Below are 18,848 nucleotides of genomic sequence, written 5' to 3'. Positions count from 1 at the left end.
GAACAGCTGGTGAGCTCCAAAAGCCAATTTCAGCCCCCTACCTCGCGACCTCACGGAAGCTCTATCGTAGACCGGCTCTGTGATGGGGAAGTGATGTGGACGGAGAAAGGAGGATCGTTAGCACCTACAGGAGGCCGCTAATTAGGTCCAGGCTGCAGAAGGTAGGACGGTTATAATGACATGTGAGACGCGTGCATCCGCTCTCTCAAGATCTGACCCTTGGCCTATTTGAAGGTCTATTGTTTATGAAAAATGGCTCTTAAAGGTGGGCGTGAATAACTGAAATTCAGTCTGAGAGGGTGTATGGCCTATACCGACGAAAATATAGGCCTAGTATTGCTCTATCTATAGTTCAGTATAGTTCACCTCTTCAGTCTGACTGTGGTCAAACAAATACACTGTTTTATTCTTTATAAATAAGTGAGTAGCTACTCTAAATAATAAATGTGACGCATGTCATTATCCGTGTTAGTGGTGTGACTGCTGGGATTGTTTTCTGGGTTCATCTAGACTGGGTTCTTGTATTAATCAGACTGGAGGTTAGTAGGCAAAAACTCAAAGCGTTGCATGATAGAATGTGGTCACATTGTGTCATAATCTGAAGTATGTCGATGTGTGGTGCGAGGTGACGCTACACTGTAAAGAAACAATTAATTATAGTTTCTTTGAACCGCAGACTACGCTTTGTCTGTTTTGCACCATGTCACAGCAAACTGCTGAAATGATAAATTATTGTAGCCAAACACTCTGAGATAAATGTGCGCATTACGCAACGGTGTGTGTTTACTTTGTCGGAAATAAGCTTACAGTAAAGGTTAGGTGAGAAACGATTCATTAAGCGCCGCCGCAGGTAAAGTTTTGCGGTGTTCACGTGCGGACACGCCCATATCGCTTCTTCCAATAGCCAGCCGCTCTGGGAAGTCTCACTGTTTTCCTCTTGCAGTCCGGAGAGCACGGCCGCTCGTGTCAAGGCAGGGGAGGTAAAACGAAACCGAGGACAATGTAAAGGCGGGAGGAGGTAGACAAGCCTGATTAATTAGTGAAATAAAACCTCGGTAACCAAACACTAGATTCGGGGTCAGGGCTGAATACACCACCGTACCTGTACAAAAGGCTGGGTAAGTCACATCCATTCATCCATTTATGGCACAATTCCTAATTGTTGTATTATTTAAAAAAATATACCCTATATGAGTAGCCTAAAACATGTAGGCCCTGAGTAGGTCAACCTTGGTGCTATAACGTAAAATCAGTCTGATGAACTCGAGTGACAGGCGAATAAAACTCATGTCAGCCTCGCATTTATAATGTATGACCCGCATAGGCTAAGCTGTGTTGGAAGTCACGATAGGCTACACCGTTCCACGGAGTGAGCATGTTCCGCATGTTCCGGTCTCCTTGTGCCATGGGCGATTCTACCACTGCGTAACTTATTTGCCGGTTTATGTGGTCTCGTTTTTCAGTGATCAACTGAATGAGCAATCAGAATATCGTCTTGAAATACCGTTTGATTTGGATCCGTTTAACAGCCTCTCTGTGTTCAAAGTGTGGTTCAAAACAACGATAATAAATTTTTTGTCTCAGTGGTCCATATCAAAGCAGGCAGAAATAACCATTCCTACAAACAAGAATAGAAACGACATTTATGCTATGTATTTAAGTCAAAATGACTGTTTTCGTTTTTAAGGACGGTGCTGGTTCGCTCGCACAAGAAACCGCACGAGGAAACCAGGCTCCAGAACTGGGAAGGAAAGGAGTGTTTAGCCTGCATTGCCCGAACACACGAAGGAAACTGACTGCGAATGTTGCCAAGACAGAAGCAAGCTACGCAGTTTCTCCTGGAGAAATAGACTGCCCACCTTCGTTTCTCTGAAGTGTCGGGGAATCGTCACACAAACCACGCACACGCCGGGGGATACGGCATGTAGCCTGCAAGTGTTGGAAATTCGTAAGTTGAGGAAAACCGCTGTCTAGTTAGTTAGGTAGGCTACAACGTTGGAGAGTCTGGGATTAATTCGGCCGTTTACGCTGTGTTTGCAACTAAATATTATTGTGAAGCCAATTTGTTTCTCCGGACTCCGCTTCAGACTGGAACAATGTAAACAGACGGGTTGGATTCCAAACTGCGCACAGGTCCCCCCCTCCCGGGATATTCGCGATGGAGCGGGTCGAGCCGAACCAGGAGGCATTGGAGCCCCCTATTCACAGCGCCCATGGTCCGAACCGGATCAGACCCTCGTCCTACCGGGCGCTACGCAGTGCCGTGTCCAGTCTGGCCCGCATCGACGACTTCATATGCGAGAAGATTGGTTCAGGGTTCTTCTCAGAAGTGTTCAAGGTGAGACAGACATCCTGGTAATAGTTCTGACATACACACGACCAATGCTGTGACATTCCGGAGTTATAATCTTAGACTCATTAGAATGAAACATGGCTGTTTTTTGTGATCTGATACAAGATGTTGTAGACTAACCCTGAGCAGGACGGATACCAGCCGGTAATGTGGTCTGTTTACAATCTTAGCTTCTAAACCATCACAGAAGACATGGTTGGCCTCAGGATGTATGGTGCTGTAGGGGTTGTTGGAAAATGACAGAATGATAAACCATCAGAACAGATCAGCATTATGATACACAGGTCTATGCTGTTTTAGAGGTGATATCCTTAGGGTGCTAGGGACTGACTTTCACTGTTTCTTTTGTCAAACTCGCAGGGAAATTCAAAGACTAGCATATATTTGCATGCATGCTTGTTACAGTTTCAGTCCTGAACAAACGAATGGAATGCTGACAACAAACGCTTAACTACCATAATAACGACCAACTACAGTGCATTGCGTGATAATGGAGTAACTATGGAGATGATGATGACGATGATGACACCACCAACATCCCAGTGTGCTTGAGTCTTCCCCACATGTTCTGGAACAGTGTTCAGGTGACCTGTGAACGTTGCCCAGGTGATCTTAGTTCAGTTGTCCACTGTCACAGCCTTCTGTAGAAGTGATGGGCAAAACCTGTTAGATGTGACCCCAATTCTGGACACCCTTACTTCAGAGACTTGCATACTTCTCCTTGCATACTTCTCCTTGCATACTTCTCCTTGCATACTTCTCCTTGCACAATGTATTCCTGGCACTTGGATAAGGGGCCTTGCCAAGACATCAAAGGTCAAATATGTCTTTGTGGACCAGTTGATAAGAGTGCAGAGAAGAGCTGTCACTGTGGCTGGCTGTATAGTCATGCACTCAACCTGTGCCCTTTGAATGGGCAATGAACATGCAAATGACCTTGTGTTTACCAGCTGTAAAGATGCCTGGCATTGATTGAACAACTCGCCCTTTTGATAATTCGATATAAATGCTAATTTGTTACACGTTGACATCTTGAGTTCAGCTGTTCAGTTCTGGACGAGGTTGTGCCAATGGTACTCCCGTGAATGAGCTTCGAAGGAAGTTGTTCTAGAGAATTTCCCTCTTACTCCTTCCTTCCTTCCTTTTCCCCCCCCCTTCATCTCTTTCCCTCTCTCTTTCCCTCTTTTTGCCATTGCCGCTCTCCCTTCCTCTCTCCCTCTCTCCCACGCATGCAGGGCATAGAAACTGTGCAGACCTACACATTTAAGCACGTCTTGTTAATGTCTCTTTGGCGTCTCCGGTAATTGTTTATTTCTCTTGCTCTTTGAGGCGTAGACTTTGATGTTCCCGTGCAGCCAGCAAGCCAGCCAGCCAGCAAGCGTGCCAGCCAGCCATCCCAGAGACCCTGGCACTGTGCCACTGGGACTTCTCTGTTGTAGCTCCTCCACTCACCCTTCACAACAGATCAATGAAGGTTCATGCTCATATCAGCCTGCCAAACAGGCAGGCAGCTAGGAGACAGGCAACCAGTTATAGGCATCGAGATGGGATATCGGCCAGGTAGACAGTTGGCTATGAGACTGTCTCTCAAGCAGTCATTCAATACTATTATGCAACTGGAGAGGAGAGGAGTGGAGAGTGCGTGTCAAGACAAATCCTTCAGGTGCTTAAAAAAAATAAATGTTTTTTTATCTTTAATATTCTTCAAAGACAGCAGGTCTCCTTAGATGCCTGTCTCGGCTGCCTCTTTTCTGTCCTTTTAGTTCTTTCACTTATGTTCTCTCTCTCTCTCTCTCTCTCTCTCTCTCTCTCTCTCTCTCTCTCTCTCTCTCTCTCTCTCTACCTCTCTACCTCTCTCTCTACCTCTCTACCTCTCTCTCTACCTCTCTACCTCTCTCTCTACCTCTCTACCTCTACCTCTCTCTCTACCTCTCTACCTCTCTCTCTACCTCTCTCTCTCTCTCTACCTCTCTCTCTCTCTCTACCTCTCTCTCTACCTCTCTCTCTACCTCTCTCTCTACCTCTCTCTCTACCTCTCTCTCTCTCTACCTCTACCTCTCTCTACCTCTCTCTATCTCTCTCTCTCCATGCATGCGTCCCCCGTTCTCTTGTCTCAGATGGGCCTGGCCCGGCCCCTCCAGCAGACTGCTCAGATTAGAACACACCATGTCACCACAGAACCACAAATAAACATGCTCATTGTTCCAGTGTTCCCAAAAACATGGGAGGGGATGATTCTGTATTCCTGCAATATTAAAACAGTTTACTGATCAAGGAACACTCGGTACCTATCCACACCTAGGACGGCGTGCGTGTGTGTGTGTGGAGTTGTGTTAGGATTTTCCGCAGCGCTGTGTCTTTGCTGACGCTAATCGCTGTTTACGAAAACGATGTGTCATTGGTGTCAAGTCAGGACTGTCAAAATCAGGTGCAGTCAAACAAGAGTTATCCGAGGTAAATATTGAGTCATGTTAGTAATTAACATTCGCTCACACACACTCTAACGGGTCTGTGGAGCTTGTGGCGTCTGATTTTCTCGGTGACATTAGTTGAATTAGTGCCTTTGTTGTGTGTGTCAGACAGGACACCCCAGAAGAGGTGTGGGACTCCAGAGGAGAGGTCTGTCAGGCCTGCTGGAAACATCAGCCTCGGGAGACCAAGCTGACCGCACACACACACACACACATATACACAGGGACACACACACACACACACACTCAGGGACACGTGCGCTTGTTCATCAACTTGCACCCTTGTGCTTCCCTGTGCTTATGGTTGGTTACAAACTTTAAAGGATTAAGAGTCAATCTGCATGTTTTCATTGGCTGAAAATATGTGTGTGTGTTTTCATTGACTGGTGTCGACTGGTTTTCACTTGAAGCTCCAGGGCTTATCACAGTGTTTTCCATCTCCCCTATTCTTTTTCTGCTCTCTAGTCAGGGCTTGCTCCACTGTCAGTCAAGTGTGTGTGTGCACCTTATTTGTTGGTGTTGTACATGGGCACCGCCCAGTCAAGCTGAGGATGCACGAACATTGAACACAGCTCCATCAGTGTACGTGCTTGGTAAAATGTGTTGTCCTGCGCTGTGTGGATCAGTGCCCGTGTCCCAACATCCCTTAGCGTGTGTGTGTGAGAGACAGAGAGAGAGAGAGAGGAGCTTGTTATCCACAGCTAACGCCCAACCTACAGACTGAGGCGGGAGGGGTCTAGAAGTAAATAAACATCTCAGGTGGTGAAGGTGTGTGTGTGTCGGGGGGGAGGGGGGGGGTGGAGCAGGAGGTGTGTGTGGGAGCGGAGCAGTGGAAAATGTTTTTGCTGTGGAGCAGAGGAAGGCTGCATTTGATGCCATTCACCCCGCGTGTTCAAACTTGCCCCCGCTAGCCCCACACTCCACAACAACACACATGCACACAAAGGGATCTGAACTGCTGTTGCGTAAGGATTGCTGCAGCCTGTGTGTGTGTGTGTCAACTAGTTGGTCTGTTTTGTGAGTGAGGGGGGGGGGGGGGGTGAATGGCAGCTTGGTGCCTGGTGTTGTGTAACACGCTAAGTGGTGTGTGTGTGTGTGTGTGTGTGTGTTGTCTAGACGGTGGATCATGTACTATTCAGTGGATCCCAGGTAGGTGGGAGATGAGGACCTCCCTGCTAGCCCGATGATGGATATGACCTGTCTGTCCCTCCCCCACCTCCTCCCTCTGTCCCCCTCTCTCCACCTCCTCTCTCTGTCCCCCTCTCTCCACCTCCTCTCTCTGTCCCCCTCTCTCCACCTCCTCTCTCTGTGCCCCTCTCTCCACCTCCTCTGTCTGTGCCCCTCTCTCCACCTCCTCCCTCTGTCCCCCTCTCTCCACCTCCTCTCTCTGTGCCCCTCTCTCCACCTCCTCTCTCTGTCCCCCTCTCTCCACCTCCTCTCTCTGTGCCCCTCTCTCCACCTCCTCTCTCACTGTGCCCCTCTCTCCACCTCCTCTGTCTGTGCCCCTCTCTCCACCTCCTCTCTCTGTGGCCCTCTCTCCACCTCCTCTCTCTCTGTGCCCCTCTCTCCACCTCCTCTCTCTCTGTGCCCCTCTCTCCACCTCCTCTCTCTCTGTGCCCCTCTCTCCACCTCCTCTCTCTCTGTGCCCCTCTCTCCAGCCCTAGAGACGTCTTGCCCTCCTGTGTTTTGTTTTGGCGCTGATTATTTTAGCTCCTCCTCATCTCCTGTGTTTACAAATCTGTGTGTTGAAATTGAGACTATGGAGTCACCCTGGGGCGAGCCCGCAGCCAGACCAAGCGCACCCGAGAGGCCAATGGTTCAGGTTGCTGGCGTGGTATTTTGTCTTCCTGCTCCACATGTTTGGTTTCCCCAGATCTCTTCTTCTAATGATAGTCGTGCGGCACTTCTCTCCCTTTCCTGTTTTTGCTTTCTCTGTTTCCTACTTGTCTCTGTCTGTCTGTCTCTGTCTTACTTCTCTCTCTCTCTCTCTCTCTCTCTCTCTCTCTCTCTCTCTCTCTCTCTCTCTCTGTCTCTGTCTCTGTCTCTGTCTCTGTCTCTGTGTCTGTCTGTCTGTCTCTCGACCCGTGTCTGACACCGCTACACATGTTCACTCCACTGATGACCTTTCCTCCGCTCCAAGCCACTCTTCTCTCTCTTCTGTGTCGGGGAGTTTTCCTGTTTAACCCTGTATGTAACCTAACTTGTCCATGTTGGATTTGAACCTGTGCAGCTTGAGGAACTACTGTGTGCATGACTGTGTTTGTGGGAGAGTGTGCTCTCTGTAATGGCGTGGTCTAGGTCAGTTAGGGTTAGGTGATATGCTATCTTTTATAGTCTGAGTTGTGGTGTGTGTGTGGCCTGGGTTATTTTTGGCGTCTCCAGACCTGCCACCTGAACATCACACACACACTCTTCACTCCTTATTGTGGGACGTTGAGACACGCACGCACACACACACACACAACCCACTTTCTCTCTGTCACACACAGACGCTTGGTGGTCCCAGGTGCCGTCTCACTCAGTGTGATGAGCTCCTATTGGAGCTCCTGGGTCCTGGCTGGGAGCCTGGGATTAGGAGGAGTGGCCAGTTGTTGGTTTGAGGTGAAATTCTGCAGGAGGACGGCACAAATCAAGCGTCCAGACTGTACACACACTCACCTCGACCGAATCTGCTAGCTCAACAGCTGGCTCAGACCTGCTCTGTGTGTGTGTGTGTGTGTGTGTGTGTGTGTGTCCCATGTCTTGGAGAATGTGTTTCAGTAAGATGGATGGAGCTGGTGTGTGTGGTTGTTTGTCCAGACAGCCTGGACAGCAGTCCTGCTATGCAGCAGCACAGAGCAGGCGTGAAGGGATCTCCTACTGCAGACACCTCTGTGTCATTCCTGCTCCCCTCAGCCTGCTGTCCTAGCCCTGCCGCTAACGTGAAGAGGAACACATTAGCTTAGTGGAGCAGTGATTTACAGTCTGCAGCTGTGTGTGTGTGTGTGATGGATGTAAGGGCAGAGATGGACTCTTATTGACTGCTGCTCCTTCCAGAGACGCACACTAGCCTTGACTTAACAGAGTTCAGATCCGTGTGTGTGTGTGTCTGAGTGAGTGAGTGAGAGAGAGTAGGTGTGTTGATGTCATCATGGCTCTCTCTACTGCACCACTGGGCCTGTTTACATCCTGAACACAGTAGTGACATCACCTCTAACGCTGGACCTGACACACACACACACACACACACACACAGTGTCCTTGCACACGCACGCATGCACCTATAAACACCCAGGCACTCCCTTTCACATAGCATACGCCTTGACATCCAGTCTATGCACACAGGCTTGTGCAAACTTCCTCTCTGTCAATACCATCAGACAACACACACACACACACACACACACATTCTTTTCACATCAGAGGCCACCTGTGGATGTGCACGTGTGTCCTGCCTCGTGGAGAGTGCTCGTCTGATGGCGTGTGTGTGTGTGTGTGTGTGTGTGTGTGTGTGCAGGTGCAGCACAGGAGCACAGGCCAGGTGATGGCCCTGAAGATGAACATCATGCCCAGCAACAGAGCCAACATGCTGAGGGAGGTGCAGCTTATGAACCGCCTCAGACATCCCAACATCCTCAGGTGTGTGTGTGTGTGTGTCTGCGTGTCTGTCATCCCAACATCCTCAGGTGTCTGTTTCTGTCATTCTTTCTCTCTCTGTCACAGGACAGACTCATGTTGAGCCTGTGTGTGTGTGTGTGTGTGTGTGTGTGTGTGTGTCTCTCTCAGGTTCGTTGGAGTGTGTGTTCACGAGGGGCAGCTCCACGCGCTCACAGAGGTAAGAAGACGGTATCTGGACATCCTGCTAAGGGAATGTGCGTGTCGGGGTGGGAGAGGGGGGGAGGGGGTTCTGGCTGTCAGGACGGCTCACACAGCGTCACCTGACATCTCCGCTTGCGTCACTCGCTGAAAGTTGTCATGGTTACGTGTTAGGCGGGGAAACCTTGGTGACCTGCTTAGATCGACAGTTATTGTTGTCATGGCAGCAGTTCGTGACATTCTTCAGATAACGCTCTGGATAAGAGCGTCTGCCACAATGACTAAATAACTGTGACCTGTTACCCAGTCCTTCGATTGACACCTGTAATGTCAACGGTTGCAACCATGATTTCGATTTACACAATTTTTTTCTAAAATCTCAAATGTATGCCTTGACAAATGCCCGCCGCTATGCGGTCACAGCCTGTGTGGTTGACGTGTGCTGCGGTTACAGTACATCAACGGGGGGAACCTGGAGCAGCTGCTGGCCAGTGAGGACTACCTGTCCTGGGCCTCCAGGGAAGCCCTGGCCCTGGACATCTCCAGGGGCCTCCAATACCTCCACAGCAAGGGCATCTTCCACAGGGACCTCACCTCCAAGGTAGGGGACACACTCTCACTCAGCACTCAGCTGACACAGCATCCCCACACAGAGAAACGTGAGACACACACACAAGTCTCAAGCACTGAACCATGGACGAACACACGCTTTCATTTTAAACGTGACTGCCAGTCTGTACTTTCTTACTCGCACAGACGTATGCACGCACGCACGCACGCACGCACCAGCGTTAACGGATGACCTGTGTCCTCTCTGTAGAACTGCCTGGTGCGCTGGGAGGGCGCTGCGTGGTCGGCCGTGGTGGGGGACTTTGGTCTGGCCGAGAAGATCCCAGAGCACAGGTCAGCCAGCCCGTCATCCCTCCCTATCAGCACACGCACACCATTTAGATAAGAACCCCGCCTTCCTTACTTTTCTTTCTTTCACTCGTTCGCTACGTGAGCATGTACGCACGGCCGTGTTTCTCGCGCGCGTGGTTCCTCTCTGTTCCAGCATTCTGCCTCTCTCTCTCTCTCCCTCTCTCCCCCCCCTCTCCATTTCTCTTCTCGTCCCACCATCCCCTCTCTCCTCTCTCTCTCCCTCTCTCCCCCCCTCTCCATTTCTCTTCTCGTCCCACCATCCCCTCTCTCCTCTCTCTCTCCCTCTCTCCCCCCCTCTCCATTTCTCTTCTCGTCCCACCATCCCCTCTCTCTCTCTCTCTCCCTCTCTCCCCCCCTCTCCATTTCTCTTCTCGTCCCACCATCCCCTCTCTCTCTCTCCCTCTCTCCCCCCCCTCTCCATTTCTCTTCTCGTCCCACCATCCCCTCTCTCTCTCTCTCTCCCTCTCTCCCCCCTCTCCACTTCTCTTCTCGTCCCACCATCCCCTCTCTCCTCTCTCTCTCCCTCTCTCCCCCCCCTCTCCATTTCTCTTCTCGTCCCACCATCCCCTCTCTCTCTCTCTCTCCCTCTCTCCCCCCCTCTCCATTTCTCTTCTCGTCCCACCATCCCCTCTCTCTCTCTCTCTCCCTCTCTCCCCCCTCTCCATTTCTCTTCTCGTCCCACCATCTCCTCTCTCTCTCCCTCTCTCCCCCCCCCCTCTCCATTTCTCTTCTCGTCCCACCATCCCCTCTCTCCTCTCTCTCTCCCTCTCTCCCCCCCTCTCCATTTCTCTTCTCGTCCCACCATCCCCTCTCTCCTCTCTCTCTCCCTCTCTCCCCCCCTCTCCATTTCTCTTCTCGTCCCACCATCCCCTCTCTCCTCTCTCTCTCTCTCTCCCCCCCCCTCTCCATTTCTCTTCTCGTCCCACCATCCCCTCTCTCCTCTCTCTCTCCTCTCTCTCTCCCCCCCCCCTCTCCATTTCTCTTCTCGTCCCACCATCCCCTCTCTCCTCTCTCTCTCCTCTCTCTCTCCCCCCCTCTCCATTTCTCTTCTCGTCCCACCATCCCCTCTCTCCTCTCTCTCTCCCTCTCTCCCCCCCTCTCCATTTCTCTTCTCGTCCCACCATCCCCTCTCTCTCTCTCTCTCCCTCTCTCCCCCCCTCTCCATTTCTCTTCTCGTCCCACCATCCCCTCTCTCCTCTCTCTCTCCTCTCTCTCTCCCCCCCCTCTCCATTTCTCTTCTCGTCCCACCATCCCCTCTCTCCTCTCTCTCTCCTCTCTCTCTCCCCCCCCTCTCCATTTCTCTTCTCGTCCCACCATCCCCTCTCTCCTCTCTCTCTCCCTCTCTCCCCCCTCTCCATTTCTCTTCTCGTCCCACCATCCCCTCTCTCCTCTCTCTCTCCCTCTCTCCCCCCCTCTCCATTTCTCTTCTCGTCCCACCATCCCCTCTCTCCTCTCTCTCTCCCTCTCTCCCCCCTCTCCATTTCTCTTCTCGTCCCACCATCCCCTCTCTCCTCTCTCTCTCCCTCTCTCCCCCCCTCTCCATTTCTCTTCTCGTCCCACCATCCCCTCTCTCCTCTCTCTCTCCCTCTCTCCCCCCCCTCTCCATTTCTCTTCTCGTCCCACCATCCCCTCTCTCCTCTCTCTCTCCCTCTCTCCCCCCCCCTCTCCATTTCTCTTCTCGTCCCACCATCCCCTCTCTCCTCTCTCTCTCCCTCTCTCCCCCCCTCTCCATTTCTCTTCTCGTCCCACCATCCCCTCTCTCCTCTCTCTCTCCCTCTCTCCCCCCCCCCTCTCCATTTCTCTTCTCGTCCCACCATCCCCTCTCTCCTCTCTCTCTCCCTCTCTCCCCCCCTCTCCATTTCTCTTCTCGTCCCACCATCCCCTCTCTCCTCTCTCTCTCCCTCTCTCCCCCCCCCTCTCCATTTCTCTTCTCGTCCCACCATCCCCTCTCTCCTCTCTCTCTCCCTCTCTCCCCCCCTCTCCATTTCTCTTCTCGTCCCACCATCCCCTCTCTCCTCTCTCTCTCCCTCTCTCCCCCCCTCTCCATTTCTCTTCTCGTCCCACCATCCCCTCTCTCCTCTCTCTCTCCCTCTCTCCCCCCCCCTCTCCATTTCTCTTCTCGTCCCACCATCCCCTCTCTCCTCTCTCTCTCCCTCTCTCCCCCCCCTCTCCATTTCTCTTCTCGTCCCACCATCCCCTCTCTCCTCTCTCTCTCCCTCTCTCCCCCCTCTCCATTTCTCTTCTCGTCCCACCATCCCCTCTCTCCTCTCTCTCTCCCTCTCTCCCCCCCCTCTCCATTTCTCTTCTCGTCCCACCATCCCCTCTCTCCTCTCTCTCTCCCTCTCTCCCCCCTCTCCATTTCTCTTCTCGTCCCACCATCCCCTCTCTCCTCTCTCTCTCCCTCTCTCCCCCCCCTCTCCATTTCTCTTCTCGTCCCACCATCCCCTCTCTCCTCTCTCTCTCCCTCTCTCCCCCCCTCTCCATTTCTCTTCTCGTCCCACCATCCCCTCTCTCCTCTCTCTCTCTCCCTCTCTCCCCCCTCTCCATTTCTCTTCTCGTCCCACCATCCCCTCTCTCCTCTCTCTCTCCCTCTCTCCCCCCTCTCCATTTCTCTTCTCGTCCCACCATCCCCTCTCTCCTCTCTCTCTCTCCCTCTCTCCCCCCCCCTCTCCATTTCTCTTCTCGTCCCACCATCCCCTCTCTCCTCTCTCTCTCCCTCTCTCCCCCCCTCTCCATTTCTCTTCTCGTCCCACCATCCCCTCTCTCCTCTCTCTCTCCCTCTCTCCCCCCCTCTCCATTTCTCTTCTCGTCCCACCATCCCCTCTCTCTCTCTCTCTCCCTCTCTCCCCCCCTCTCCATTTCTCTTCTCGTCCCACCATCCCCTCTCTCCTCTCTCTCTCTCCCTCTCTCCCCCCTCTCCATTTCTCTTCTCGTCCCACCATCCCCTCTCTCCTCTCTCTCTCTCCCTCTCTCCCCCCCCTCTCCATTTCTCTTCTCGTCCCACCATCCCCTCTCTCCTCTCTCTCTCCCTCTCTCCCCCCCCCTCTCCATTTCTCTTCTCGTCCCACCATCCCCTCTCTCCTCTCTCTCTCCCTCTCTCCCCCCCTCTCCATTTCTCTTCTCGTCCCACCATCCCCTCTCTCCTCTCTCTCTCCCTCTCTCCCCCCCCTCTCCATTTCTCTTCTCGTCCCACCATCCCCTCTCTCCTCTCTCTCTCTCCCTCTCTCCCCCCCTCTCCATTTCTCTTCTCGTCCCACCATCCCCTCTCTCCTCTCTCTCTCTCCCTCTCTCCCCCCCTCTCCATTTCTCTTCTCGTCCCACCATCCCCTCTCTCCTCTCTCTCTCCCTCTCTCCCCCCCCTCTCCATTTCTCTTCTCGTCCCACCATCCCCTCTCTCCTCTCTCTCTCTCCCTCTCTCCCCCCCTCTCCATTTCTCTTCTCGTCCCACCATCCCCTCTCTCCTCTCTCTCTCCCTCTCTCCCCCCTCTCCATTTCTCTTCTCGTCCCACCATCCCCTCTCTCCTCTCTCTCTCCCTCTCTCCCCCCCCTCTCCATTTCTCTTCTCGTCCCACCATCCCCTCTCTCCTCTCTCTCTCCCTCTCTCCCCCCTCTCCATTTCTCTTCTCGTCCCACCATCCCCTCTCTCCTCTCTCTCTCTCCCTCTCTCCCCCCCTCTCCATTTCTCTTCTCGTCCCACCATCCCCTCTCTCCTCTCTCTCTCCCTCTCTCCCCCCCCCTCTCCATTTCTCTTCTCGTCCCACCATCCCCTCTCTCCTCTCTCTCTCTCCCTCTCTCCCCCCCCTCTCCATTTCTCTTCTCGTCCCACCATCCCCTCTCTCTCTCTCTCTCCCTCTCTCCCCCCCCCTCTCCATTTCTCTTCTCGTCCCACCATCCCCTCTCTCCTCTCTCTCTCCCTCTCTCCCCCCTCTCCATTTCTCTTCTCGTCCCACCATCCCCTCTCTCCTCTCTCTCTCCCTCTCTCCCCCCCCTCTCCATTTCTCTTCTCGTCCCACCATCCCCTCTCTCCTCTCTCTCTCTCCCTCTCTCCCCCCCCTCTCCATTTCTCTTCTCGTCCCACCATCCCCTCTCTCCTCTCTCTCTCTCCCTCTCTCCCCCCCCTCTCCATTTCTCTTCTCGTCCCACCATCCCCTCTCTCCTCTCTCTCTCCCCCTTTTCCTGGCAGAGCATCAGACAGACCAGATCTTTTAAAAAGACTTTTTTCCAAACAATTCAGACGCCCCACCCCCCCCCACCACCACCGAAATAACAACCTGTGGTCTGTACTCCTGGAACTGTTGGTGTTTTAATCCCTGTTCTGGGGGGTGTGGGGGGATGCGGAGCGAAGAGGAAGGGTTGTGTTGAGTCACTGCGCCGGTGTCAATATTTAATCTGGCATTTCCTGACGCACTTGAGTCCTGGTGCTCACACACACACAGAGACACGCACACGCACACACAGGTCCTGTGTGGTGTTAGTTTAGGATGCTGACAGTCCCACACCACATTCAACTCAACTCTCCCCCTGCTCTGGGTCATCTTAGGTCACTGAGCATCCTTGCCCCCCTTTGCCCCTCCTTTCCTAATTACCATGGCAAAATGCCTCAGCATTTGTTTTGAAAACACCCTTACTGTCTCAGAGAGGAGTCAGCTGGTGTGTGTGTGTGTGTGTGTGTGTTGTCAACAGTTTCTCCCTTGCTTTGTGTGCAGTTGTGTGTCCAGTTTGTGTGTGCGTGAATGTTTGTGCACGAGGATGTGCATTTATGACCGTGTGTCATTTCCATCCAGTTTCATTGCCAGGTCGATTTTAGTGTTTCCAATTTAAATTATGAATATTGTCAATAAGGATAGTAACTGGTGTTGGTGAGGACTTTTGTAATCTAGGTTTGAACACGAGGGTCCTCTGTGTGTTTATCTAGAGGAAGTCAGCTGCTCACGGTGTTTCTCCAACATCATGTGCATTCAGCTTCTCCTTGTTTCCACCACAAAGGAAACAACAGCTTTGCATTTCTGAGTATGCAGCATTCAGATAGCCTCTCGAAATGGATTAATTTAGTCAGCAGAAATGTGTAGGTTACTAGATACGTGTTTGCCCCTGTATTTGTGGAAGGGATGAAATAAGGTTTTAGGAAACAGCTCCAAATAAGGTCAAACTATTCCAGCTCCCTCCCTCTCCCTGCCTCTCTCCCAATCCCTTGCCCCTTCCCTCTCTCTTTTTATCTCTCTCTCTCTCTCTCCCTTTTGGTCTCCCTCTTTTTCTCTCTCTCTCTCGCTCTCTACTTCTTCAAACAGTGTTTACAGTAACGTCTCACTCCCCCCCCCCCCCCCACTCTGTCATCACTTCCTTTGTTACTGCAGCATCAGAGCACAAAGTAGCAGATAGAAATAGCTCCAAGAGGAAGTATCTGCCAGCGTAGTGTGTGTGTGTCTGTCCCTGCTGTAACACATTTCCCATTTCCCAAAACACTACTATTGTAACAGGCAAAACTCAGCGTATTCTGAAACAGGCATGCCTAAACAAGCTACAAGACCTGTGGCACCTCTCGCAAATACAATGACCTTCCGTGTCGGGATCTGTGTGAATTAGAGCATGGTGATGATGCTGTGTGTGTATGTGCGTGTGTGTGTCACCCAGCTTTAACCTCCAAGGTTTCTCTCTCCACAGTGAGGGGACCAATCAGGAGCCTCTGGCCGTTGTGGGCTCTCCCTATTGGATGGCCCCGGAAATGCTGAGAGGAGAGCTCTACAATGAGAAGGTATGGAAGGAGGAGAAAAGGGGGAAAACTGGTGTTGATAAGGACATGATTCTCTTTCACCTTGTAGAGGATGTTAAATAAGTCAATTGTTTTCTTCTCTTCTGTCAATTCTCCTCCTCCCTTTCCTCTCCTCCACCTCTCTCCAGGTGGATGTGTTCTCTTATGGCATCGTCCTGTGTGAGGTCATCGCCAGGATCCAGGCTGACCCTGATGTCCTCCCTCGCACAGAGGTATGACCCCTGACCCCCCAAACTGCCCTAAGGTTTCAGCAGGGAAAACATTTTGTCTTTCAATATTTCAAATGACTGATGTCAAAAGAACCTCTGTGTGGTATGACGACGTAAGGAGAACCCACATCAAACGCAAGCTCGAGGGAATGTGGAGGAATATAAAATAATGTACTCGGTGTCATCTCGTCACTCTTTTTTACCCAAACTCGCTCCCCCCTGTGGTGATGTAGTGTAACAGCAGGCCAGATCTGCTCCCCCACCCCTAGGCTGTAGGTCAGTCTCCCTCCATTAGAGAACTCTACATTCCCTTTTCTTCTTCTCTCATATCCATCACAGCTCACTGGAGCAGAAAACAAAATCCCTCTCAGTCTCTGGCCCCCTGAAGTCCTCCATCTCTGTAGCTGATTGGTGTGTGTGTGTGTGATCATGGTGCTCTGTGCTCCTGTCTAGGACTTTGGTCTGGACGTGGAGGCCTTCCAGCACATGGTGGGAGACTGTCCGTCAGCCTTCCTGGACCTGGCCGTCACCTGCTGCAATGTAGGACCACTGTCCTGTTTGTCTCTCTCTCTTTGTCTTCTCTCTCCCATCAATCCCCGTTCACACGTTTCTCTCTCTCTCTCTCTGTCTCTCTCTCTCTGTCTCTCTCTGTCTCTGTCTTTCTCTGTCTCTCTCTGTCTCTGTCTCTCTCTGTCTCTCTCTCTCTCTCTCTCTCTCTGTCTCTGTCTCTCTCTGTCTCTCTCTCTCTGTCTCTCTCTCTCTCTCTCTCAGATGAGTGCGGGCCGTCGCCCGCCGTTCTCAGAGATCGTGGCAGAGCTGGAGCAGAGAGAGACAGAGACTCAGAAAGACCAAGCAGCAATGAAGGGTGAGACTGAGGAGGGTTAGTCTGGGAGACTGAGGAGGGTTAGTCTGGGAGACTGAGGAGGGTTAGTCTGGGAGACTGAGGAGGGTTAGTCTGGGAGACTGAGGAGGGTTAGTCTGGGAGACTGAGGAGGGTTAGTCTGGGAGACTGAGGAGGGTTAGTCTGGGAGAGTCTGTGCAGTCAGAGCTGGGCTGGGGGGTCCCAGCAGCATCTATAGGGCAGGATTACATCATTCTGGTGAGCTCAGCCAGTGGTTTATAAGGACTCACTTCTACCCCCCATCTCTCTCTTTCTTTCGTTCTTTCTTTCTGTCTCTCTCCCTCCAGTGTCCGTGTCTCCTGAGCTTGACTTGGCGAGGAGGCGGTCCCTCCGCGCCCCCTCCTCCGACCCGCGGCTTTCCCGCAGCAAATCAGACATGCTGCCCCCGGCCACGCCCCCAACGCTGGCCCCGCCCGCCCGCGTCAACCCCTTCTCCCAGAGGGAGGACCTGAAGGGGGGCAAGATCAAGCTGTTTGACACGCCCAGCAAATCCGTCATCTCTCTCACCTTCACCCTCCCCCAGCCCCCCAGCCCGGACACCTGCCACCCCACAGAACCCCGCGGAGACGGGGGGGCGCCCCCACGTGGACGACACCGGCGCTGCCATTCGCTGCCGTGCACCCCCCCTCCTGACATCACCACCCCCCAAGAGTTCACCCTGCCCCCGGGAGACGTCCCCGAGGGTGAGGAGTGGGATGGGTGGAGGGCGGAGGATGGAGAGAACGAGGAGCTTCGTCTGGGAGGCTTGGAGGAAGAGGAGGAGGGGAAGAGAGAGAGTGTGGACCTCCCAGCCGACGAATCAGGTCTTCCCCTTGATCTCGAACTGCTGTGTCTGGAACAAACGGAAGAAGAGGAGGAGGAGAGCGCAGTGGAGCCGATGGACTGCACCAGCTCCCCGGACAAACTGGACGGCCCTCTCTCTCTTTCCTCCCCCTCGCCCTGCTCCTCTCTGTCCCCCTCCCTCTACACCAACGGCTGGGCCATCAGTCCTGTCTCCAACGCCCCCCCCTCGCTGCCCCCCCTCCCCATCCTGGACAACAACAACACCCCGGTGGTGATGAGCCGCCCCCTGGCCTGGGGGGCGCCCAGCAGCAACGGATACCGCTCCCCGACCGAGGAAGGGGGGGACCCCCCCGGGGCCCCCTCGCCCTTCGGCTCCAGCTCCGGCCACTCCCTGGACCAGCAGGACGAGGTCATTTCCTGTCCGGGCTGCTGCCTGGCGGGCTTTCGTTTCCCCTCGGTGTGTCTGCGAGCCCCCCCGCGACGGAACCCCTACAAGAACTTGAACGGGGACGCGGCGTCCGCCAGGGGCCTGCTCTACAAGGGGGGCCCCAAGGGGGGGCTCTCGCCCTCCACCCCGGAGCCCAGCCGGGTTCTTCCTGGGGCACAGACATAGGCGGCTGAGTGTTGGTAGTCTGGGCCTGCCTTCTGCCTGCCCGGCACGGTCGCGGTGGGCTGGGTGTCGATGTTTTTAACCTGCCTGCTTTTCCTCTGGGCTCACCTCCATGGTGACACCAGCGATGAGATGAATCCACTCTTTGGTTATGAAGGTGTGTCTATGAAGAGGTGAGGCTGCATCCATTTTGACCAGATCTAGGACCAGATCTAGGCTATACTATTCTTTACTGGACTCTTAGTGATAAATCAAAAGCTGATCCTAGTTCAGTACTTAAGTCTGGGACACATTCCACTCCCTACCAGTTGTGTTGATGCTGCTGCCCTCTGCTGGACTGAGGTTGTAAAGTCAGCTTTTGAACAGAGCTGAATGAAGCTTAACAGAACCGTCTCGTTAACCCAACTAGGATCATTTGGTTCCGTCTAACCAATAAGAAGCAGTAATGCTGCTTGTCCCTCAGCATGAAACACTCCCATTGGTCCAGCTTGTTGGGTGTGACGTACTGTGACTGTATGAATGTTCCTGCCTTTATATTTGGACGATGGCTCCGCCCCCCCCCCCCCCCCCAAACCTTGCTGTATGTACTCTTAACTGGCTGATGATGATGATGATGCTCAAATGAGGAATGTTGCTATGACGAGTATTATTCTAATGTTATGATTTGGATGTTGTAGTCATCTGGGTGGGCAGTTTGCCTTGTTAAGCTCAAGAGCTGCACAGTGTTCCTGTGTGTGTGTGTGTGTGTGTGTGTGTGTGTGTGTGTGTGTGTGTGTGTGTGTGTGTGTGTGTGTGTGTGTGTGTGTGTGTGTGTGTGCGTGCGTGCATGTATGTGGGTCTGCAATGAATCGTATGTGTGAACGTGTGCTGGCTGCTTCTTCTCCCTGATAAAGCACTTAAACCGTGTGATTATTACAGATATTGTTATGTTTTCGCATTCTGAGACCAAGCTACAAACAGAGCTATACAGATTCCTATTATTTAAAAATGCTGTTGAATAAAAACATAGAATGGAAGTCCTCTTGTGGGTTTGAA

The 18,848-nt window shown here is 52.7% G+C and overlaps 1 protein-coding gene across 2 annotated transcripts; it reads left to right on the top strand.

The window, feature by feature from the left end:
* The first annotated feature begins 945 nt into the window (after positions 1 to 945).
* On the top strand, positions 946 to 18,829 carry tesk1b (testis associated actin remodelling kinase 1b). 2 transcript variants are annotated; one of them, XM_084691185.1, is made up of 12 exons: positions 946 to 1,118; positions 1,688 to 1,948; positions 2,088 to 2,338; positions 8,321 to 8,442; positions 8,590 to 8,638; positions 9,074 to 9,220; positions 9,440 to 9,522; positions 15,202 to 15,292; positions 15,439 to 15,522; positions 15,973 to 16,059; positions 16,291 to 16,384; positions 16,708 to 18,829. In XM_084691185.1, the coding sequence occupies exons 3-12, from the start codon at positions 2,159 to 2,161 to the stop codon at positions 17,814 to 17,816; spliced, it is 2,046 nt and encodes a 681-aa protein (XP_084547311.1). In that variant the 5' UTR covers positions 946 to 1,118; positions 1,688 to 1,948; positions 2,088 to 2,158; the 3' UTR covers positions 17,817 to 18,829. The 2 variants fall into 2 exon arrangements, with proteins under 2 accessions (XP_084547311.1, XP_084547312.1); XM_084691186.1 differs by having other exon boundaries at positions 1,688 to 1,982.
* The last annotated feature ends 19 nt before the right edge of the window (positions 18,830 to 18,848 follow it).

Source organism: Hypomesus nipponensis, chromosome 25 (assembly GCF_054491055.1).
Source record: "Hypomesus nipponensis isolate SF chromosome 25, ASM5449105v1, whole genome shotgun sequence".
In the NCBI taxonomy this organism is placed as follows: Eukaryota; Metazoa; Chordata; class Actinopteri; order Osmeriformes; family Osmeridae; genus Hypomesus; species Hypomesus nipponensis.
This window is presented reverse-complemented; position numbering and strand designations above follow the sequence as displayed.